Raw genomic sequence first — 25,196 nt, 5'->3', positions numbered from 1 at the left:
AAAAAAAATTGTTGCAGGTTTACAACACCATGTATTTAATAAAAATTAATATGAACAATTTACGTATGAAAAAAAAATAAAAAACCTAAAAAAAATTCTCAAAACTAATAAGTGTAACGGAAAAATACGAGTTATTACATATAAGTATTGTATTATTGTATCTACTTACCTAAGAAAATCAAAATAATAACAGCAAAACCAAACTGTAATTCTAACCTCCAACCAATTTTCGAGAATCTTCACTTTGTTAGAAAAAGTGACATTTGACATTCGCGAAAGAAAAAAAAGGTGATGCCACTCGATAAAATATATTACCGTGAACATGATAATTCTAAAACGGCATGCATTAAGTATACACCAAAGAGTTAAAGGTGGTTTGAACGGTATGTTGCAGTTTTGCAACAGTATGCATTTAAGGGTCAATATTCAAAAGTGCCAAGTTATTCGTTTTCGTATAATCCAAAGTCATGTTACTTATGAATACTCTTTAAATAATGTACTATTGACATCAGTCGCTCAGATCAGGGACTTAGGTGTTATATTTGATGAAAAGTTAACATTCACTCTGCGTGTAAATGATATAACAAAGAGAGCTATAAAAATGCTTGGTTTCATATGCAGAACGGCGAGTGATTTCAAGTCACTTGAATGTTTGAAAACATTGTACACTTCTTTAGTTAGAAGCCAGGTAGAGTATAATTCGCCTATTTGGTCCCCATTGTATAAAACGCATTCTGACAATATATATTTTTTTTTTTTTTTTTTTTTTTTTCTTTATTCATGAAATATTAATGTGTACAGTTTTTACATGCTTTTCGACTACCACACTAGACACACGCCCGTATTATGGTAGTCGAAATTTATATACATAGGTTTATATAATTATATAAATGTAATATTTGATAACTTGTTAATCTAAGTATTTTTTTTTTACATGCAATGTATGTGTATATTTTTTATATTGAAAGGGTACAGCACAAATTTCTAAGATTTATTAACTTTAAACTGAATATTCCAATTCAAAATATTAACTATGTTCTTTTGATGAAACAACTTAACTTAATAACGCTATCAGATAGGCGGATCATCTCTGACCTTGTACTTTTAAATAAAATTATTAATAACTCCATTGACAACCCTGAAATTCTCGCCAAAATAAAATTTTACGTACCGACTAGAAATACAAGGAATAGTGCTACATTTTTCTGTGACAATTTTAAAACCAACTATGAAGCTCATACACCTATAAATAGACTACATAATTTTGGCAATAAATTTGGGAATATTGTAGACATGTTTAAAGATTCTGTATTAGTTATAAAACGAAATCTTTTTAATCATTTTACTGAGATGTATGAATTCACAACTCCGTAGTGAATACACTTTTGTTTTTATATTTATATGTTCCTTAATCAGAGATGTGCAAAATGGGTACCCAAAACCATTTGAAATGCAAAATGGAAATGGGTCAAAACTTTTCCATTTGAAAATGCAAAATGGTTTTTAGAAAAGCATTTCAAATGCAAAATGCCAAAATACCTATTTTCAAAATGCATTGAAAATGCAAAATGGTTTCACAGGTTTAAAATAATTATTGAAATTTTAAACAACTTTGTCATTTAATAATGGACATCAATGTAGAACAACTTGTGGAATAAAAAAATATACATACTGATATGTACTGTGTAAAAAACAATTGAATTTGAGTGGAATATAATAGAATCTATTATTAACTAAATATTGTCATTTTTAATGATTTTTTCCTAGGGCCATCATCATTTGTGTAATAACTCTCTAGTGAGGGGACATCCACCAGTGAACAATAAAGAAATACAGGACAGTGAGACAATCAGACAATATAAAATGTTGTTTTCTAGTGCGCACCCATTATTTGACCATAGATTGTCACAGAAAACTCCAAGCAGGCGCACTAGAAAACCCACAGATAATATAATACAACTTTGAGAAAACCAATATATATTCTATATTATGTAGCCTTAGCCATTATTAGATTTTAGAATAACGAGCTTCTCAAAAACATCATCACTCATCTTTCTTCTATGAGGTCTCATGATTTTACCTCCATTTGAAAAGAGACATTTAACTGGTGCTGATCTCGGAAGACAAGTACATGTGCCTAGCAGTAGAGTAGTCATGAAACATTTCAAAATCGGTTCTTTTGTCTTGAAGGTATTGCAAAGCTTCTAAATCCGGAGTTCCTGCTGTTGCTGCGGAAGAATCAGATGAATCTTCATTATCTTCGAAAAAAATAAGATTCATCTTGTACAAGACTATTAGTTCCACTTTGTGGAATTTACATAACATTTTTGGTACTTTCTTTTAATTTCCTTATTTGTAGTAAAAACACTGAACGGACTCTGTCCTTCTGTTCTTTAGGTGTCCACTTCATTTTAAAAAATAGATGCGACACTGTAGCGCAAATTGTACTTGTAGTAGCGACCATGCTTCCTTTTAAAACCTTTGAACAAGTTGAGTAAGTGGCGGAAACATTTCCATTCTCAATGCTGCCAATGATGGTAACATCTTTGAAGCAAATACTTCATATTTGTGGTAATGTATTGATATCTCTCACATCCCTGAAAGAAAAAATATATTTGGTTAAAATGCAGTTCGTACATATATTTATATAATGAAATAAGATAAGCAATGCCATACAAATTATCCATCTAAATCCATCTTCACTTGTATATTCTTAAACTACTGAATATACTAACATAGCATTCTACAATTCTAGCATAATATATATTGGTTTTCTTTAGGAAGCGTGCATAGGTAGATAGTTCGATATGAGATATAATAGTATTAATTACAGTACTTACATGATTTTAGATCCAAAAACACCACGACCACAGATTATGAAACCATTGAAAACACAAAAAATTTGCGCGGGACTAATGTTGGCAACGTAAAAAAATAGAAACTGCTATCAAAAATTTAATATTACAGCGTCATGGCCCCGTATTCACTATTTGAATCTGTATTTTTTTTAATGGTATCACTTAATTGCCAGGGCTCCTACCAGGTAGCAACTTGACAGACCTAAATTATCTCTCATGGCGAGGTTGAGGACCGACTGATATACTGGGCCTATGATGAAAAGATGAATGGAGATAACAGGAAGAATGTTGCAAAAAAGCATTTAAAATGGAAAATGCATTGAGAAAAGCATTTAAAATGCAAAATGCAAAATGGTTTTTAGAAAAGCATTTAAAATGCAAAATGGAAAATACCCATTTTGCATTTTGCATTTCCATTTGAAATGGATTTACTTATTTGAAATAAAGCACATCTCTGTCCTTAATACATATTTAGCTTTCCGTAATCCACACTATTAATTTGAATTTACCTTTTATAATTAAAAACCATAATTTCTTGTAAACTATGTAACTCAACTGTATTACTTGTTAACTACTTTTGTAAAAGCCCATTAGGGTGTAAATAAATAAATATATAGAAGATAATATATGGAACGACAAAGGAGAGCAATGAGTATAAGGAGTAAGGACCGGAATGCTCTCAATGCGGTTCTATCTCTGTAGTGAAGATATTAGAAAATTGCTCTTTAAGACGTATTGCACTGCCCTACACACGTCAGAACTCTGGACACAATTCCCAGTAGCGCAATGGGACAAGCTGAGGGTGTGCTTGGTGTGCTTCAACAAGGCATACTGGCAACTTATGCAACTACCAAGGTTCTGCAGTACCTCCACGATGTTCACAGAAGGGAGGGTGTCAGCTTCTGGGGCAGGACACGAAAATCAACAAACGTCATCATCATGATTCATGGCTGCTTCCGAGTGACTCAGCTCTCCACTTAATGAGTAATACAGACGGTGAGACATTCTCCCTGATGGACGATCATTTAAATGATCTTATTCATTTAATGCTTTTTTATGTTATCATTAGGTTTTTTTCATCTTTTTTATTTCTCTCTTGTTGTATGCATACATATATATAAAACTACAAATATATATTTATTTTTATAAATATTATCATGTAATGTATTTTATATATTTATAAATATATGTCATGTAATATGGCAGACTGGGATTGCACTACCCTCCTAGTCCTGCTGGTTTAAAAACTTAAAGAAATCATCCAAATACGATTATTATAAGAGGAAGAGAAATAAACTTTCGTTGATGCCACCCTCTTCTATCTCAAATGCAATTTCGAACTCCCCCGACTCTTTAATCGGCCACCCACCATCTCTTTGTTCTCCTCCCCAAAAGCTGGGGTTTTGCATATAATGGTTCCTGACCACTGTCGTTCCGTTATAGAAAACGCAGTGCAATGCCCTGTCTTCAGCTGGCAGACAGAGGAGATTCAAGCCGAAACTGAAAACATTAAAAAATTACAGTTACGTACACTGCATTACTCTATTCCAATTCCTAGGTCCCAAAGACTGGACATGTAGAAAGAATGCCAGTTGGTAGGACGCGTGTATAATGAATGAGTGAATGCCCCACAGTGTTGTTTTTAGGAGAAGCAGAGAGTGTTAAGTGACCAAGTATCACAGGCAGTGAGTACACTGTCGGTGTTCGCGGCTTTCCGTGGAGCGCAGGACCGCCAGGAGTGAATGATCCTGGTTCATCAGTGCTATTGAAGTGGACTAGGATTACTATCCTCAGCAATGTGGAAACGACTCAAGGGATCAATAAGAAAAAGATCTACCTCTGAGATCGGGGCTTAATTTTTCCCACTAAGCGGACAATGGTTCCAATGTCTACAGCTTCAGGGAAGGCTGCAGCAAACTGAAATCGAACAAAAGAAAACAGTGAATAAATACTTATTGGTAATTTGACACTAAAATTGAATAAATATTGATATAATTATTTTTCTTTCTATTCTTTGTACATTTTTTGTAAAATGTTACTATGTTATTCAATGTTATTGGGATACTTGTGCAGACTCGTGAAAAATCACAGGTTATTGTAATTAATACAACATTGATTTCGACAATTAAAATAATTTTCTGAAAAATGTTATATCATAAGTAGGTAGCTAATTAATCGCTTTGTCGACCGATTGCCATCTCTAATTCACAGACGCTCTGTGGACATGCTGAGTCTGTTCTACGTGTATTTTAATATAGCCGGCTCTAAAGAGTTTGCAGCATCGATCCCTAATGCAATCTCTTATCTACTATGGAACTCCGGTGCCCTGCTATTGTAGTTATTGGCGGTGGGCATTTACAAAATTATAAATCCGTTTGGGTGTGCAGGGTCATATAGCCCTTCAAACTGCAATCTCTGTTTTGATGTACCTAGGGTTCAAATCCTTTTGATAGAAAAAAGTTTAAAACAATATAAATTATCTTCGTGTTGTTATAAATTATCTACATAATAGATATTTATTATAAGTATATATAATATACGAGTATATAATTTATATAAATGTACGAAAGAAGATATTATAATATATAAGATAACATATTATATTGATAAACTTAATTCATTTCGATAAAAAAATGGTTTTAACATTTTAAGAGAAACATCATTAAAATTCGAACTAAATTATTAAATATGTATTCATTTGATAAAAGTATAAAATATGCATATATGACTTACATTTTAATATAATATTAAAAAAAACAATAATAATTCTCACAGATTGAGAACTACCGGCATTTTAAATAATGGTCACTTTGCTAGTATTTTCATCCACCGAGATAAAAAGTTCATTTATCAAGTGCCAAATAACTAACCACGACTGCCGCTTATCGACTCTTACTACGTGTAGCCATCAAATGCATTGCGACTTTTGTTAATTACATGTCACATGGAGACTTATTTGTTCTTGTCCATAATATTTTTTCAATGTTGTATATTATTTTCAACAGATGTAGCAAACGTAAGATCGTAATTTAAATTCGCTTATATTTATACGACTATGGTAATCCTAACCATATGAAAACTAAAAGAGGTGGGCTGAGGTGGGCGTTGTCCATTTACAATTCGAAAGACGGAATACCGGGCCTTAAGTAGTGTACAAACTTTTTTTTAAATCCCGAAGATATCGATCTAGTGAGTGGTTTATTTATGCACGACAATTAAATTGTGTCTTTCACTGGACATGTTAACTAACTTTGTTTTATTCAATTTTAAATACAGCTGTAATAACATCTTGAATTTAAAGCGAGAAATTTTGACATATCTCGATATCGTGCCAAAATGGCGAATCGTCCCAACACATGAGGAAAAGGCTTTAGTCGGAAGTATGTCGGCGACAGTTGGCTTGGTATTCTTTTGCATATTGGTAGTTGGTACCACTCGCATAGAATAACTGGCAAATTGTACTGAATGTGTCATGTTCTTATAAATAACTATTCTTAGTTATGATCGTCCTTAATCATAAACGTTCTTATTTTTTAATGATAAACTAATGTTTATAAGACAAGATTTTATGCATAGCATAAAGGATAACCAATTGATATGTCCCTAGGTATCTACGTGACTTGAATTCACAGAACGACCAAAGCGAACACGTGCGCCCGCATCTGTCTCTGTAATTTTACACGCAGATTGAGGCGGCAGTTCGCATTATTAGACCTTAAATATTTAGTGAATAGCCTGGCCGGCAAGCGCAATACAAATTTAGAAAGCCAACTTAGAAATACACCCATAAAGTCGTAAATCTGAAATGGGAAACGTTAAGCCAGCGACCCGGCAATAAAAACCTTCGCCCAAGGCTAGACTATATTGCAATCGTTTGAAGGTCTTTTGTACAAATTTAATTTTAACATATTTTAAAATAATAATAACTCTAGCGGTGAGAATGGCGATGCCAGCGCCACGGACTCAGAAAACGTACTGAAGTGGTGTGAATCGGAACCACTTTAGTTCCAGCACCCCACCACAGGCGTGCTACGGTCGCCGGATCGCGCAGCTGAAGACAGATTCCGCAACCAACAGTTGATTTTTTTGGCACTCGAGAGTCATCATCTCGCCCCCTCCTGGAGCGGGCGCCGAGGCTCTTCCGACCAGGAAGCTGCCCTCTCAGGAGTTACCGTCTCGCCTCCGCCGAGAAACTTCCTGCCCTCCCCCTTGGAGCGGTCGCCGAGGCTCTTCCGCCAAGGAAGCTGCCCTCTCAGGAGTCGCTGCCTGCCGACTCCGCCCTTCGGAGCCTTGGCCCAGGCTGAACTAATTCCGCCCTTCGGATCCAACCCATGTTGCCGCTTGTGTTATCGGTGATAAGTGCGAACGTGGAGATCCGCGGTTCCAGATAAGAATTATGATTTAAGACTATTATTAAGCCTAGATTAAGACTAACCCTTAACTTTATGCATTCTTTCAAAATAAATTTTAATAGTGTTCGAACTAAGTAACTTATTTTTTTTTACTCGTTCTTCCTTTTCTTTTACATGCATAGTATTAATATTAAACTCCCCTTAAGTAAAGTAATAGCAATATAATTATAAGCAATAATTAGTCGCCTGAAATATCCATACAAATTGAAAATATCTCCTGAGTAAAAATAGGGTTGAGGTTGTTTACATGTTGTTCACGGCAAGGACTAAGGCAGTGTTTTTGTCTGGGGGGATTTATTTTTTCGGGAATTATTCGGAATCGCTGGACAAAGATTATATGAAATATTTTTAAATAAAACCTTCTGATTTACTTTAATTACTATAAAAGGAATCTGACTGCATTTGGGATATTTTTAATTTTAGCATTTTAATTTTTAATTACGTAAATCGAAAATTCACTTTCGTTTTATGGGATAACAGCTGGAATGGTTTCTGTTGATAACATTTTCTTTTGTTGGTATTCCTGATACGAGTGGCTAGATTTTTTACCATAGGTATGCAAATTACTAGGTAGGTACTATTTTAGCCAACTCGAAAAATAAAATAAAGATATTTAGGTATGTTTTATAAAATAGAAAAATTAAAAAAGGCGAGGTTATTATAGGTTAGGTTGGATTATTATAGCTTAGGTTAGGTTAGGTTGGATTATTGTAGGTTCGATTATTATAGGTTAGGTTGGATTATTATTAGGATATAGGTTAGGTTAGGTTAGGATGGATTATTATAGGTTAGGTTAGGATATAGGTTAGGTTAGTTTTGGTTTTATTATTATAGGTTAGGTTACTATAGTTTAGGTTAAATAAAACAATAATTATAATAATACCTAAATAAATTAACGTTTTGTAACGTAAAAATATTTTATTTTTTGAGTTTGGCCAAAACAGTACCTAACTAGAATTTGCATTCAGAAATGATTCAAATTCTAGTCATTCGTATCAGGAATACCAACAAGAGAAAATGTCATCAACAGAAATCATTCCAGCTGTCATCCCATATAACGAAAGTGAATTTTCGATTTACGTAATTAAAAATTAAAATGCTAAAATTAAAAATATCCCAAATGCAGTCAGATTTCTTTTATAGCAATTAAGGTAAATCAGAAGGTTTTATTAAAAAATATTTTGTATAATCCGTGTCCAGCGATTCCGAATATTTACCATTTTTTCGTCTGATATACACAGAACAAACATTAATTAAACTTCTGTCACTTTATGAGACGTCGTACGGCCGAACGGCGTATCGTGGTTACGAGTATTATTTATGGGATTAATTAGCTCTAAAAATGAATTCTTTCCGTAAAAGCAGCCAATTCATTTCAAGGTCCAGCAATAATTCTCCGATTATTTTTTCAACTAACACTATCATCAAAAGAACCGACATCATAATTCTTCAAATTTCCCGGTTTCATATAAACACACCGCCTCACTCAATGGTAGGTTAGGTATACCGTTTAGTAACAATTCCTTTAGCAAATATTAATTTGATATCTAGTTGAATTTTATAAAACAAAAATTTGCAAAGACAATAAATTATGTGCCTGTTGGTCAGAATCATCGATAATAGCGATGGGCATAATTGATGATTTTCGATGTTTTTGAACATCGAAATATTTCGATTCATTATCGTGGACAAATCGATTCGAAGTAGGTACTGAAGGTAGCGGAGAGTGGCCTTAAATGGGGAAGAGGAAGGTGGAGAAGTACCTGGCTATTCAGATCTGGGCACCAAACACGGCCAAGTCTATTTCAAGCAGGGTTTCAATTTTGAATGGTGGTCTTATACCAGGGTGATACTAATAGTATCTTCCACTCTTATTAGTATATATTATTTATATCCTAAATCCTTCTTGCACATGGTTCTGATTGTTTTAATTTTATTTTGTATGTCCCATTTCGAAAATAATATTATATTATTCTTATTTTTCTTTTTAAATATTTCTTGTTTTTGATCCCCTAGATGTTTGTCATCCGACCACTACAGGCATTTTTCCACGAAGATGCCATTTTCCTAAATGTAAAATCTTCTTTCGCTAGAGGACGCAAGGAACTAAAAATCGCAAGCGAGTTGAAACATGTGTTGAGACGTGTCGATTCGGTGTAAAACTCGAATAAGGAACAGCAAAAGTAGACGGGCTTCCAACTTTAGTCACTCAACTAAAAACTTGATCAACTTTGTTGATATTCTTCACCCTTGTCGATTAGCTTTCAAGTGTCATTCAACTAAAATCGCCGTGTCTGAACTCAACTGAACTGTATTAGAAAAATAATATCATACAGGTCGCGTGAGTGGTTTATTTATGGCAATTTATGGTATGTTTATGGTAGTCGCCGGGACATAAACAAGACATGAACAAGACCATCTATGGACCATCTCTACCGATCTCTACTCAACAACAAAGAATCTGACAGTTCATGACTTTTTGAAAACACGTTTGTTTGTCGGTTATTTTAAGCGTGTATTATTAATTTACTGTGAAGGGAGAGTTATAATTAAGAATAGTTTTATACATAGTGTTGCCGAAATGGAAGATCGCGTACTTAATTACGAAAAAATTGACTTTTTAGGCGAAGGACAGGTTGGTTTCTGATCTTTTCAAATATGCACAAGTTTTATTTAATTTTAGACTGAAAACAGCTGCAGTAAACTCATTTAATAATTCTTCAACGTATTTTAAATAGATAAAAAGCTTACAATAATGCCTTTTATGGGATTTCCCATTTTGTGTAGTATTTTGAATAGGATGTTTATTACCTTTGTTCCAGTTTGCTACAGTATACAAAGCGAGAGACATAAGGACTGATATTATAGTTGCTGTTAAGAAAATTAAATTGGGCAGTCGACTTGAAGTGAAAGATGGCATCAACAGAACTGCTCTCCGAGAAATTAAATTGTTGCAAGAACTTAGCCACGATAATCTTATTGGGTTATTAGGTAAGCTCGATAATTTCACATTATTTAGAATTCTGAATAAAATTCCTGTTCCTGAGATGATGATATGGTAAATATATAGAAAATAGAGACACGCTTAGTACGCTCATTTTCTTTTTAAAGTACTTTGAAGTAAATAACTAACTAACAAGACTTAGGGCGATTAGTCCAACAGCTGGAATGAGGCAGAATGGCAAACAAGCTGAATACTTCTTCAGACAGCAGTTTAGAGTGACGTACCCCACAAAGGAGGAATAGGACACGGTTCCAGGCCCTACCCAAAAGTAGGAATTAATCTGGTTCACAGATGGGTCCAAGATGGAGGAAGGAACAGGGGCTGTGGTCTGTTTTCACGGTTCCAAGAGTGAGATGGAGGCCGTTGTAGCTTGTGCACAGGCACAACATATGTATCGGGTACAGGAATAAGAACATAGGCATATGCTCTGATAGCCAGGCAGTCCTATTGGCACTGGAAAGTAACCGATGCGACTCCAGACTGGTGATGGAATGCAAAACCATTCTTGAAGAACTTGCTACCATCTATAAAATAACCCTGATCTGGGTACCAGGACATAAAGGAATTGAGGGCAATGAGCGGGCTGATGGACTAGCAAGGAAAGGGGCGAAAGCACCACTTGCGGGATCCAAGCCGGCCGTAGGAGTAGCAGCTTGCCACACCAAAATACATATTGAAAGGTGGGTCAAATCCCGGCACTGGGAGTAATGGGAAAGGGCACCCGGAATGAGGCAATCCAAAGTACTCGTAAACGGACCAGACCCAAGGCGAACCAGACAACTACTCAATATAGACAGAAACTCACTGAGGGAATTGGGACCCAATTTTCATTTCAGTAGACAACTGCTCGCATGCGATAATTATCTACGTTGTCTATGGTTTTTCTATCATCGAGTAATTATCTATTAATTTTCAATAGAAAGCGTATTTTGGAATTTCTAATAGATAATTATCTATTACAAAGCAGTAGATAATTGGACTACTGGTTTTAGTAGTAGTTCAACTGTCAAAAAGTGTTACTTGTACGGTTTGCGTGTGTCGTATTTTTGTTAATTATTATAAAAGTGGTGAGTTTTGAAGATTTGACGCACATACAAGCGATCGAAGACATGGAACAGGCCGAATATTTAACTGAAAGGCCACCAAGAATTTTTTTTTCAAGAAATGATGCATTTAGTCTGAGTAATGAACTGTTCATAAAAAATTTTCGACTATCTAAACAATTGGTGCTTAAATTAATTGATCTATTGTCGCCTACTTCTTCAACGAACAACAAAGTGAATTGAAAATTGACAGTCGTAAACAGATGTATATAGAAAAATGTATCAAATCTATGGAGTTAAATACACGGGTTACCGTATAAAAAAATAAAATTGGTACGTTTTTATATTGGTATTAATATCGGTTGTTTTACATTATCTACGACGGTCGAAAATACGCATTTATCGAAACAGTAGATAATTTATCGTTCGCGATCCTTGCATGCGAGCAATTGTCTACTGAAATGAAAATTGGGTCCCTGGTAGGACTACTAACAGGACACTGCCATCTGAGGAGGCACATGCAGTTGTTGGGAGTGGAAAACACCAACAGATACAGGAAATGTGAAGAGGATGAAGAGACTCCAATTCACCTTTGGAACAAGGCTCAGATACCTGGGAAGACACATTGTAAACTGTTAAAACAAAAAAAAAACTAACTAATTGCACTTCCGCAGTGGTAGGCAGAGGGGACAGACCACCAAACAACTCGGTCTTGGCACACACTTCTTGCCTCATTCACATTCATACATCGTCTCATACATACTCTTCTATTATTCTGAAGTAGTTAGATAATAATGAGAAGTAAGTATTTCCGGAAATGGAAAATAATGCATTTTAATAGTTATTTCGTTAAAATTACAAACAATTGTTACTTCGCGGCCATTGTTATTGATATTAAAGTTTTAAGGTTAGTTTTTTTCTTCTCTTATTTGAACCAAAATATGAACCTATGATCCTTAAATAGGTTCTTAGGTTGTCAGTTTAGGTTTAGTTAAAAAATATATGTAAAAAAACCAGCCTAAAAATAACATTTCAAAATTATTATGTCAAAACACACAGTGTGCAGAAAAGATGTCAATTTTTTTTTACAAAATAACTACTAAAATGCATCATTTTCGGAAACTGAAATATTTACAGTGGATTTTCTATTAAAAGTGCGTATTAACCGTGTCCCTATTTTCTGTATATTTACCCATGATGTTAATGTATTTATTACTAATCTAGTGTAATTTTTTCAACAGATGTGTTTGGTCACAAATCAAATGTTTCGCTGGTATTTGATTTTATGGACACAGATCTGGAAGTTATCATCAAAGATACCACAATAGTCTTAACCCCGGCAAATGTAAAGGCATATATGATTCAAACGCTGCAAGGTAAATACCAAAGATTACCATCATCAATTCATAGTTTATCCTGTACCTGGTACCTGTGCCAACTCAATCCCAGCGAATATAGTATTAATATGTATTTTTACAGGTCTAGAATATCTCCATAATGCGTGGATCCTTCACCGAGATTTGAAACCCAACAACCTCTTAGTGAATAGCGCAGGAGTGCTGAAAATTGGTGATTTCGGTTTGGCCAAGTTCTTTGGTTCGCCGTCAAGAATTAACACTCACCAGGTTGTTACCAGATGGTACAGGTGAGATTTATTGTATAACTACACTACTGACACACACAACGGAGCTGTTTGGAATCCAAATTAGGGGGGGACATGACCGAGCGAGGATGAACCGCAAAACAACTCGGTCATGGCACACACTCCTGGTTTCTTTCACATTGTGTCATACATATCCTTGTGTAATTCTGACTCTTGACATGGTCTGACTCAAATATTTGGTTCACTTCCTCCTTCCTTTGTTCATCCGCTCTCTGTGCCCAAACAATCCAAACATCTCTTTCTCAATTTTATCCATTTCGCTTACACCAGCCTACTATAGAGTATAGGTGCTCTGTTCAAACTGTCATAATATTATAACTGATTCTTGTACGCCGTTACGTACGGTTTTCTTTAACCTGTTGAAGGCTGGAGCATAAAATAGAAAAATACTAGTGGAACCTAAAATTTTACCAGTCCAAACGATGCTGATTGTGTTTTTTTAATACATTTTCGAAGCATTAAGGTCAAAATCGCATCGCAAATTATCCTAACAAGAATAATATTAGAATGAGAAATTAGAATTCTCCGGAGACCCATCAGCAGTACACTCGTTAAAGAGAAAAATATTTGAAATCATTTATTTATCTATATCTACTTAAAACAAGGGTACACAACCTTTTAGAGGTGGCGATTGACTTCTTTATAGCCACTCGAGCGTTGGAGATTTCCGGTCGTCGTTCGATTGGTTCATTCGATTTGATTAATATTATACCTACTTATTAATACTTAAAAAAATATTCAACTTTGTTGCGTTATTTAATATTGATTCTTATGTTATTTGTACATTATATTATGGTCATTCATAAGATTACCAAATTGATGTTGAAAATTATTAGAAAATTTAAAATTAGATTGGAATTCCTCATTGATGTAAAATATTAATTCAATTTCAGATCTCCAGAGCTGTTGTTCGGAGCCAGGCAGTATAACACCGGAGTAGACATGTGGGCAGTGGGCTGCATCATGGCAGAACTGTTACTCCGGATCCCCTTCCTCCCCGGTGAATCAGACCTTGACCAGCTCACCAGGATATTTCAGGTTATGGGCACACCAACGGAAGATAACTGGCCGGTAAGATATATTATCTTCCCCTTGTCCTATCTGGTCGGGTCAAGAACCCATAGAGACTACAGTCTAACACCGAGTACCGAGTGGGGAAAAAATGAAAAAACATATAATGTCCGAATAAGCTATTTCTAACCTACGCAGGGAGCATTCTGCGTTAAACACTGAAGATCCAATTCCAATTGCCATACTTTATTTATGGTTTTTTGTTTTGTTTTTTAGGGTCTAGTGGGTTTGCCAGATTACATACAATTCAAGGTGTTCCCTTCTACTCCATTCAAGCACATATTCACAGCAGCTGCAGACGATTTGCTGGATCTGATTTCTAGTCTTCTTTGCTTGTATCCTCCTCGAAGATGTGATTGTTCCCAGGCGTTACAAATGCCATACTTCAGGTACTTACTTACTTTTCGTAAATGTTGTTTTGATATCTGTAAAGTAGCTATTTAATCATCACACTGTTCATGCAGAGAAGATAATATCAAGAATAAACATCTGCAGGTAAATGTCTTTGTTTCCGCTGTTTTATGTGAAATTGACGAGTTCTCTTATTGCAGTAATAAACCACCGCCGACTATAGGAGTCAAGCTGCCTCTTCCCTGCACCATCAGAGAATTGGATTTACAGAAGCCATCTCTCAAGAGAAAATTATTAGACAACGTAGAAGGAGCATCATTAGCCAAAAGGTTACAATTTTAAGTACTCGTAGAAGAAAATGTTATTTATTTATGTTATGAGTTTTTGTAAATAAAACAGCATTTAATAAAAAATATCACATGGTCAACTGTGACGTTCAATTTTAATCATTGAAAATTATTAAATGTTACCATTTTACATGAAATGAACAATTATCATGTCCGTACTACACTCTTATTATCTTAATTTATCTAAGCATCCAATATTTATTTTCAAGCATATTGTTCGTGTTGGTAAACACTTCTATTCCTGGGTGCTCAATTAAAGGTTTATTTTAACCGCCAGCTTAACTATGTCTTTGAAGCGCAATTTGAGGCCCAGTTTACTGCCAGAAAGTTTTGTGTCTAAAACTGTTACCGATAAGACAGATAAAAGACGGCTATTCTGAGAAGTAAACCGGCTAAAATTTACCTCACTTTAAACAATTATTATCGCCCTTTTTGGTTCTTAATTTTATCTTTGTCCTCTCAGCTGCGTTAGATAGATTGTGTATTTATAGTGTAGTTTTTTTTTTTAATAATTAAAGGCATGAAAAATACAACTTCGGCTGTTCTTCCACAGAGGTACGCAAGTATCTGATACTCGACGATTCAAGTAACTTGGCAACTACCGCCATACTTTGCTGACATTTTGTAAACTCATCAGTGATGCCAGTTTCCCGCGACCAGCCGACCACTCGCTTCGTCGAGACAGAGAAAGTCTAGTAATCTCATTGTCGCTTGTGTTAGACATTTTGTAAAAATGCATGTGCTTAAGATCAATGCTAGGAACAAAGCAGTCGTTGAGGTTTCGAGAGGTAGTGGCGACGCGGGAATTGTGATTAGCGATGTAGCGACGTGTTTGATGACTCAAATATCTCAATAAAAAACTGCATACAAAACAGTAGTGGAATTTATTGTTCCCCCCAAACATGTGAAGTTAATGAACCCATATGAGAGATATAAATAAAATATGATTTATTTATATTTGAACACGCCTCGGACTTGCTGAGAGGAGAAGACAACTCGACCAGGCCATTCCAGCATTTCAATATTTGGACCGACTTGAACACAAGTATCTAAAAGAGTGTAGTATTCAAACATAAATATTGTTTTAAGGCAAAATATTATTATACAAATATATCCTGATAATTTTTAAATACTCTAATATAGTTCTTTATACATATTTGAATTTTACAAAATGAACAACACTTATTAAATAAAAAATCTAGTTATAACATTTATGCAATAAATTTTTTTTTACAAATCACGGGCAAGTTAATCATAAGGATTTTTTTACTCCTGAGATAGTAGAATTATATTAGATATCTTCCACTTGTAATTAAGGGGCAAGCAAGTTCTCCATGAACTATTAGATGAGATGTCTTCCACTTGCAGTTAGGGGGCAAGCAAGTTCTCCATGAACTATTAGATTAGATATCTTCCACTTGTAGTTAGGGGGCAAGCAAGTTCTCCGTGAACTATTAGATTAGATATCTTCCGCATGTAGTTAGGGGGCAAGCAAGTTCTCCATGAATGATGTTATCAATTAGCAAATCCTTCTTTAACTTATCCGTGTTTATATTTACATCTACATAATACAAAAATAGTTATATTTCAACCAAATCCTGACTCCACCTAATGGTGGGTGGTAACAATATTAAAAAATCCTATTTTAATGTGGACAAAGAAAGGACAAGTTGGTGAATAGTAAATGTAATATTTTACTTAAATAGGCCTGTAAACAAATGTTTTATTCAAGTTATAATTGTATATTATTACGTTGACACATTAAAGATTTGATAAAGTAGAAATATCCGCAATAACTATTCTTCCTTCGTACACATACTTCATAGTGCAACATTTTGCAAAAAAAATAGAAAAAGTTACAACGTCAATATTAACAAAGCTTAATAAAATACATTTTTTTAATTTCAGGCACCAATTTCAATGAAAATTTTTCTGTATTTATGCTTTTAAAGTGGAACCTCGTATATCAGAATGTGAAAGTAATACTGTAAATTAATGAAATATTTTTTTAACTTCAAATAATACTGAAATGCTTGTATCTCGTTAATCACATTAAAAATAAATATAATGTTATCACTCATTTGAACACAAAATAATAATGTTAAGTCAATTTTTCAAAACAATACATTTTAATAGAAAATTGTGTTGGTTCTTGCTGCAAAATGGCATCAATTAACTTATTTGTAGATTGTTATTTTTAGCAATTACTTTAAATGCCCGAATAAGCCAACATATAGTTTCACAGATGGTGTCTTCACAGCCAGTCAGCAACAAACAACATATATTATACTAACAACATAAAGCGGATGATTGTTGAACTCAATATCATTCAATACATATTACAAACAAAAAATTAGGACTCTTTCTAAGAACTGTATACAATACAAGATGAACGGTGGGTTCCTATTACCATATCATACAATAGAAGATGCAACACAATGCAAATAGCCATGTTGTTTGAATTGGATTAAATTTCAATTTAGTTTGTTGAAAAAAACAGAACTTTAATGATTTGAATTATTGAAACTCATAATTTTAGTTTTTTACCAAAACGCGACAGCCTCTGCAGTCGAGAGTCGAGGGGTAAGGCTCTCCACTGGCAAGCTGGAGTTTGCGGGTTCAAATTCAGGCCTGCGCAAGTATATTTGCAGCACGTTCCAGAGTGGAAAATACTCTCAGTATTGCCCTGCTATCGCTCAAATAAATAGAGCTGAAATGCCAGGGATTTGAAATATGTATTGGTAACTTTTTGCATACTGAATATCTACATCGCAGATACTTTGTAATGAGATTCCGTATTTTACTTTAGTTATAATAATTACGCAAACAAAAGTTACAGTTTTCAATTTTTATCTTAGAATAAAGTAATCGGTCAATTAAAGACGGCTGTATTCTGATGGTTTTGTGATTGTCATAATAATGTCTGGATTGTTTATATTAAGTGCTGGAAGAGTCAAATATTGCTTTATAACTGAAAGGATTGGATTCTGTAATAATAACAGAAGGTACAAAATATAATATAATATTGAAAATGTTTTGCGAGAAAACAACGATTTTTTCCTAGTAAAAAGGTCAAACGGGAAAATTACTAACAGCGAAAAATTGACTATTAAAAGATTTTAAAAATAAATTCATATGTTAGATAATTCATTTGTAATTACTCAAGTGGAAATAATACAGTGAAGAATTGATGTTGTTAAAAGTTAAATACAAGCGGGAACATAATCACATTGGGAATGATTAACTGAGACTATACTATGTTAATACATACTTCATACAAATAGTAAGAGTTGGAAACAAAAGAAGGAATACATAGCGTTAATATAAAGTTCCTATTCTTATTCTCTCATTTCAGTGATCCATGCTTTGCAAAAAATAAGTATTTTGTTGATAACTTTAATGCTTGGCATACATATCTTTTTTAATAATACATAATAAGAAACTACATATAAAATAATATTAATGTAGTTACAATAATAATAGTACACTTCAAAGCCAATCTGTAAACCTTTTTGGTTAGACACTTCCTGTTACTTTATCTACACCTTATCTTACTTTAGGTATTATAAATACTTAATATCACAATTTGAGTTAGGTGTTTGCAAAACCATATCAAAATATGGTATTATTTCAACATTACATGTAATATTCTAGAAATGTGCCAAACAATCAATACCGCGTACACATTCAATCCCTAACGTTTCCATTGATACCTCATACACACTCAATCCCCAACATTCCCATCGATACCTTGTACATGCCCAATCCCCAACATTCCTATCGATCCCTCGTACAAACTCAATCTCCAACATTCCCATCGATACCTCATACACACTCAATCCCCAACATTCCCATCGATACCTTATACATGCCCAATACCCAACATTCCTATCGATCCCTCGTACAAACTCAATCTCCAACATTCCCATCGATACCTCATACACACTCAATCTCCAACATTCCCATCGATACCTCATACACACTCAATCTCCAACATTCCCATCGATCACTCGTACACACCCAATCCCCATCAATCGTACGCACACAATCCCCGACATTTCCATCGATACCTCGTACACACTCAATCCCCGATATTCCCAGCGATACCTTGTGCACACTTAATCTCCAAAACTCTCATTGATACGTTGTGCATAACTCAAAACCTCATTCATACTCAATCCCTAACATTTTCATCAGTATCTCGGACACAACTCAATGCCTCGTATATACTCAATTCTCAAAATTTCCATCAATACCTCGTGCACGACTCCAAGCCCTAAATATTTCCTTTCTTAATGTATCCATTGCCAACTTTGATACATAACTAAATCATGGGAAACCCTCTTATACATCCATAAATACTCTGAATTTTTACCCCAGTGGTGTCGATAAAATAGTTTGCTGTTGTTTCATTGCTTAATCCTACTTTAATACAAGATCACTTTTCAGTAAGATGGATTAGAATTTTAATATTTGGGTTAAAGGTTTGCAGGAATTAGTCGTGTGACACCACCACCACCGTTTTCCCATGAATTTAACTAAAGCAACTTCAGAGATTTGAAGCACATCAGCTATCTTTGTGTAAGAAAGGAATAAAATATATTCTAAATAATCTTACTGTCTTAATAAGTACAGGCGGTCCACTGAAAGATATACCTAGATAACCTAAAAAAACAAAGTAATTCTGACGGGTTTGTGATTTGTTCAGCATGGAAACAACTAATATTATAAACTAAGGAATCCAGACTCGAGGATTCTAATTCATATCCCGAATTTGGACGTTAATAAATTAGATAGTTTTAACAGATTCAAGAATGAACATACACAGTAGCAAGCAAAACATAGTTGAAAAGAGAAACTAATATTTATTTCTAAGATTGGAGGCTACCCGCTGACCTGCTAAAACATAGTATCTTTGGTTGCATGTGTTTGAACATAAAAAGTTAAATTACCATTAACGGGATAGTTTCCAGTAGATAAAGAAATAACACGGACGTAGTTTTCACTTATTGTGCTAGGCAAATGAAGAAAACATGCACGCATTGTTACAACATGTAAATCAAATTTAATATAACATATTTTTAACAACGAGAAGGCTTTAAGGTTAAAAATTAAATTTCTAAAAAATATACATTAATTAAAGTTTTTCGTAACATTCGCAGAAAAAATATCTCACATTATTTTATCACTATTGTTTTATAAAACTTTCACAAACGTTATTTTCCATCATTGCACGTTAAAAAAATAAACGCAACTTTTATGCACCGCCCGTATCGCAAACTAAATCACATCTCAAATAATATTAACAATTGCCCTATAATGAAATGTCATACGCATTACAAGAATGGTAGCGTGTCACACTTTCGATTGTAAAGTGTGTGGTCCACTTCCAAATTCAAATTGAAAAGATGAACACGCCAAATGTAAAAAGATTGGTGGTACGCAATCCACGAATAAAGAGTATTTATAAGTTGATTGTGTCGGAATCTTGGCACGGGGCGCGTGGAGATTCGGATGTGGTGGCTGGGGTTGGTTTGTCGTTCTTGTCTCGCTCCTTGTTCCCTGTGCTGGTGAACTTGCCCCCGAGCGAGGGGAAGCTGAAGTCGGCGTTGGGCAGTTTGCGCATGATCTTGCCGGAGGTGATGAGGCGGCCGAAGCCCTCCTGGTGGGCGAAGGCATATCCCGAGCGTAGGGAGCGGCGGGCTCGGCGGGCGGACGGCGCGCGCAGTGGATCCGTGGACTGGCGGGAGCGCACCCGCGCCGCCCTTTGTCGCACTCGCAGCCTTGCCGCCAGTCCGGGCCTCACGTCCACAACGTACAGGCGCCACGCCAGCACGGGAACCATTAGAAATATTACCTGCAATTATTATAAATTCTAATTTATGACTTGTACCATGTACCAATCTAGAGATAAACATAGTAAACACTTTGAAAATGACCTAATTGTAATGGAAATTAAAAGCTAAGGCAAAAGTTGCAGCTGCATTTTATCTAAGCAAATCGCGTGCAGGTGCTACATAATGTATAGTTTGTGAGAAGGTTCTATTATCCACTATAGTAGACTTGGGTATCTTGACGTAACACTGGACAGAAGTCGGAAAACGTAGCTAAAATGTGTAAATAAATTGCAAGAAGACCAAGATTCATAAATATCATAAGAAAACTATAAGGGGTTGCGACGCAAACACCCTACAATCAGCAACGATTGCCGTGGTCCACTTGGTAGCTGAAAGCTGTGCTCCAGAATGGATTAGAAGTGCAACAACTAAACACTGCTATGCGATGTGGAGTGCGTTGAGGGATGCCTTTGCCCAAAACTGGACATAACCAAAGAAGATTAAATACATAAAATAAGAAAGGGCACTTACTGTTAATACACTGGTGAACCAAAAGGTAGCCTGACCCATAGCAACAGTCAAGGAACCAACGTATGGTCCTCCAATGACGTAATTGTAAAAATAATCCAGAACAAAGTAGGATAGCAGAGATCCCCAAATTGTTACGTGGTTGAACACAGTCCAGTAGGTTGTATCTAATGCAATCTAAAAGAAAAAACCAACAAAATAATCAGTCATATTTTATCTATGTCACCAATTCCTATACTTAGAATGGTGAATGATAGGAACTCTATTAATCGAGGACTGAGAAGGATGAAAGTACATGACTGAATGCTGTAGAAATGAGAAACCATGTGCCTGCGTCGCCAATGTGGATGTCCGGAAAGAATGCAAGGTTGATGTAAGCATTATGAATAAGATTAAGAAAGGGACACTAAGATGATTTGGACATGTGGAGCAGATGAACAAGAGATTTAAGGAGAATATATGATGCAAAAGTGAACAATAGAATTAGTCAGGCAGGGGAAGTCAGTTATAATTAACTCCACACAGGAAGCCAAAGCTAAGGAAAATAATAGCCTATGTCATCCTTGGGGATGCTGTGGGGAGGGCCTTTTTAAAGAAACGGTGGAAGTGAATGAAATACTTGAGTTAGGCGAGTGCAAAAGTCAGAATAAAAGAAGAATATTTATGAGATGAGAAAGAGTTACGTGGCAGTCTATCCTCTTTGCCTACCCCTCCGGAGAAAAACAGTGCGATGGTTAGATATGATTTGAAATTTTCACAGCTGAAACTATTATAGTGATTTATTTTTGGGGTATTATGCTGTTTTGCGCTACCTTCTTCTTTAGCCAACGTTTAGGACAGCATTACAGTATCCATTATCAGGGCAGATGAGTCCTAATAAAACATTCTCTAGTGTGAGTCTTGACAAAAAAAGTATTTTTTAACCAGTCGAACGATGAATACCCATATTTAGGTCCATATTATACCCATCGCTCTAGGCCTCGAGCAATGGCTGCCTAAATTTAGTCAGATGATTTTTTTTAATTTATTTCGATATTCCCGCAAACAGCTCAATTATAAAACCTTCAAATCTTTATATATGAAAATTCAGCCTGCATATGTTGGCACTCGAAAAGTACAGGGTTTTCCAATAAGAGGTGTTATTTTGTGGTGAAACTACGCCATTAATAAAAATGGAACGATACACGCTTCAACAATGCATTGAAATTATTAAAATTCACTTGAGTGAATCAAATGCAAATCATCTTGAGTGATGAGGCCCATTTCCACCTCGGTGGCTTCGTCAACAAGCAAAATTGTCGCATCTGGGGCTCGGAAAACCCAACAGTTATTGTTGAAAAGCCTCTCTATCCTCAACGTGTGACTGTTTGGTGCGGTTTATGGTCCGGCGGAGTCATTGGACCTTACTTTTTCGAAAATGAGGCTGGAGCAACAGTTACGGTGAATGGATTGCGCTATCGAGAGATGATTAATGATTTTTCATGGCCGGAATTGGATGGTATTGATCTGGACAACGTTTACTTTCAACAAGACGGCGCTACGTGCCACACAAACAACGAAACCATTGATCTTTTACGATTGAATATCAAAATAACACCTCTTATTGGAAAACCCTGTAGTAGACCAATATCGCTGAAAATTTCAAGGTTTGTCCTTTAGTGCCGGGAGTGGTTTGATTAGTAGAAGAAGTCGGGGACGCCTGAGGAATACTTAACGCAATATCTCTGCACCAGAATGAGATAAGGAGTAGAATTAAAGTTAATGTAATATAATTTTTTAACAGTCACATTGTATTATACAACATGCTAGAAGAAGTCAGAAACGACATTAATTAAGACATTAGGAATAGCAAAGCTTTGAGTGTCTACCAGTATGCAATAAACAATGAAATATAGGTGCATTCATTGGCTTCAAATGACACTAAGCTGCTTATATGTTTCCATATTAATATTCGGAGGTATGATTTTTAAATGAGCGCGGGTGAATTCAATACCAAATACCAGGGTATCTCCATCCATTTTGTCATTATTAAACATACATATAAATGTGCATGGATGGGTCTCTAATGAAAGGTAACTGGTCAAACTGAGAATAAAATACATATAAAAAGGCAATATGTGCATCGATGTGTCTGTGATGAAAGGTAATTGGTCAAACTGAGAATAAAATGATGTGGAATAGTGACGCAAAAATAATTTGTCTAAAAAACATGTTTTAACAAAAATGAGATTTACCTGGGTAGTATTGTCTAAAACTAGAATGGTGGCCACAACGCTCCCCAATAACATGTGATCTGATAATATCCGGCCATCGGGGGCTAAACCGTCCTTGTAGGTACCTGAAGAACAAAAGAGTGAATAATATTATTATTTCAATAAAAACATCAAACGTTATTACTATGAAACTGCGTCACGGTTTTTTTTTCTCCATTATCTCCACGCATTATGTCATATATGGGGATGCTGTGCGGTAGGACAGAGTCACACCAAATGTAGCAAACCACTTGGGGTGACCCATGGCAGAGGTGTTGGTTTTCAAACTAATGGTTCTCGGGGTAGCGGTACCCATACCTACCAAACTACTGCAGATGGCACCTACGCACTGCGGCACCCTGTCTTTGTTTCAACTTACACACCAAATGCATAACTTTCATTTGCTCCTCCGATAGTCCATGTAGTTTAGTTGTAGCTGTGGCTGTTTGTACGCTTCCATGCTATATCACCCTTATGTTTCTATTTTATCTCTATATTATTTTATTTCTATATTATCTATGATTTTGACAGATGGATTTGTGGTAGGAAATGAAAGACATATTGTGGATATACTGCAAAAAAACATTAACTCTGAAAGCTGTTTTGAGAAATTTAATTGCAATTAAGTTTATATAATCCTTTTGATGTAATTTAAGTTAAATGGAATGACATTTACACGTTTGTTAGCGACTGACGCGATAGCTCGTAACACAAGTTTGGGCGGTAAATGAAGCGTCATCTCTGATAATTTCTCAAACAATGTTTGCACAAATGAAGTGAAAAAGGTCATCATAAAAAAACGACTCACAATGTTATGCATGTCATGTAATGTAAAATGTCAAATATATTTACGTAGATGCCAAAAACACCGGAATGGAGTGATGCTATATTTAAAAATAAAATCAGTGTAGAATTTTATAAAAAATATATTGAAGATGGATAATTTTTACGTAGTGACGTCACAAGGTAAAAAACAGATTTATTTATTTTATTACTAAACAAACTATAAATTTAAATTTTTTTTAGTAACATTTTTGTAATCTTAGTAGGAACGTCTATCCACACAATTTTTTTAACCCTAGAAGCCTTATCTACGCCTGCGAGGCGTACACGCTATCTAAAATTCTCTCTCTCTCTTTCTAACGGTTGAAGTTAGCGCTTCGTGCTATTTAGAGAACCCAGTGGCCGATGTGTAACTTTTAACTAAGATTATGTGTTTTTGCTTTCGTACATTTTATGTATATTTTGGCATTGTTTTAGATACCAATATGTCACGGTCTAATATATTAAACAGTGACGATATTTTGAAAATCTTAGACGGAGAAGATAGTTTTTATTTGGGAAAATCAGCTTTTGAAGACGAGGACAACCAGTTTGTGGACAAGGTTCAAAGATAAGAATAACTGTGTAACTGAAGAGGCTTTAACTTTACAAGAATCAGCTACCACTGAAGAAGCCGACTCAAAGTTGCAGAAGCTGACCCTGCATCTGATTCTACTCATGCTTCGCAATACTTTGCGCGGTAAGAATGGACATGTTTGGTCAACTAATAAGGGTCAATCATCTCACAGAACTTCAGCTATGAATATAGTCCGCACCTCTTGAGGACCAGCTCAAATTAAAATTAACTCTAGTGGGCACTATTCGATCAAATAAGCGGGAAATCCCTGAACAATTGAAGAACTCGAGATCTCAAACTGTTGGCAAAGATGGTTTACCTTTTATCCTCTTGTGATGAAAATGCAATAATTAATAATTCAAGTGGCAAACCAGACATGATTCAACCTAACTCTACTAATTCTACAACCAAACAAAAGGAGGAGTAGATTC

At 35.2% G+C, this 25,196-nt stretch overlaps 2 protein-coding genes across 2 annotated transcripts in view; one reads left to right on the top strand and one right to left on the bottom strand.

The window, feature by feature from the left end:
• Positions 1 to 9,708: 9,708 nt before the first annotated feature.
• On the top strand, positions 9,709 to 17,390 carry Cdk7 (Cyclin-dependent kinase 7). Its single transcript, XM_089642135.1, has 7 exons — positions 9,709 to 9,905; positions 10,093 to 10,261; positions 12,559 to 12,693; positions 12,797 to 12,962; positions 13,874 to 14,051; positions 14,268 to 14,440; positions 14,603 to 17,390. Exons 1-7 carry the CDS (start codon positions 9,852 to 9,854, stop codon positions 14,742 to 14,744), a joined length of 1,017 nt encoding a protein of 338 aa, XP_089498261.1. The 5' UTR covers positions 9,709 to 9,851; the 3' UTR covers positions 14,745 to 17,390.
• A 3-nt stretch (positions 17,391 to 17,393) lies between these two features.
• The window catches only part of ATP8B (ATPase phospholipid transporting 8B), a 47,986-nt gene continuing 40,183 nt past the window's right edge, over positions 17,394 to 25,196 (bottom strand). Inside the window, exons 22-24 of the mRNA XM_089643833.1 lie at positions 23,349 to 23,452; positions 21,118 to 21,291; positions 17,394 to 20,606 (exon numbers count right to left, since the gene is read on the bottom strand). Coding sequence (XP_089499959.1) covers positions 20,214 to 20,606; positions 21,118 to 21,291; positions 23,349 to 23,452 — 671 coding nt within the window. The 3' untranslated portion in view covers positions 17,394 to 20,213. The remainder of the gene's footprint in view (positions 20,607 to 21,117; positions 21,292 to 23,348; positions 23,453 to 25,196) is intronic.

This window comes from Hesperophylax consimilis, chromosome 2 (assembly GCF_061612785.1).
Source record: "Hesperophylax consimilis isolate HC1 chromosome 2, BYU_Hcon_1.0, whole genome shotgun sequence".
Lineage (NCBI taxonomy): Eukaryota > Metazoa > Arthropoda > Insecta > Trichoptera > Limnephilidae > Hesperophylax > Hesperophylax consimilis.
Note: the sequence above shows the minus strand (reverse complement) of the source record. Positions and strands in the feature narration are given on the sequence as shown.

What these genes read in the sequence shown, in the direction of transcription:
- Cdk7 (XM_089642135.1), top strand. Translation starts at nt 9,852, where the DNA reads ATGGAAGATCGCGTACTTAATTACGAAAAAATTGACTTTTTAGGCGAA. An exon ending in TAATCTTATTGGGTTATTAG is followed by an intron (nt 10,262 to 12,558) that starts GTAAGCTCGATA and finishes TTTTTTCAACAG; the next exon opens with ATGTGTTTGGTCACAAATCA. An exon ending in TTACAAATGCCATACTTCAG is followed by an intron (nt 14,441 to 14,602) that starts GTACTTACTTAC and finishes CTCTTATTGCAG; the next exon opens with TAATAAACCACCGCCGACTA.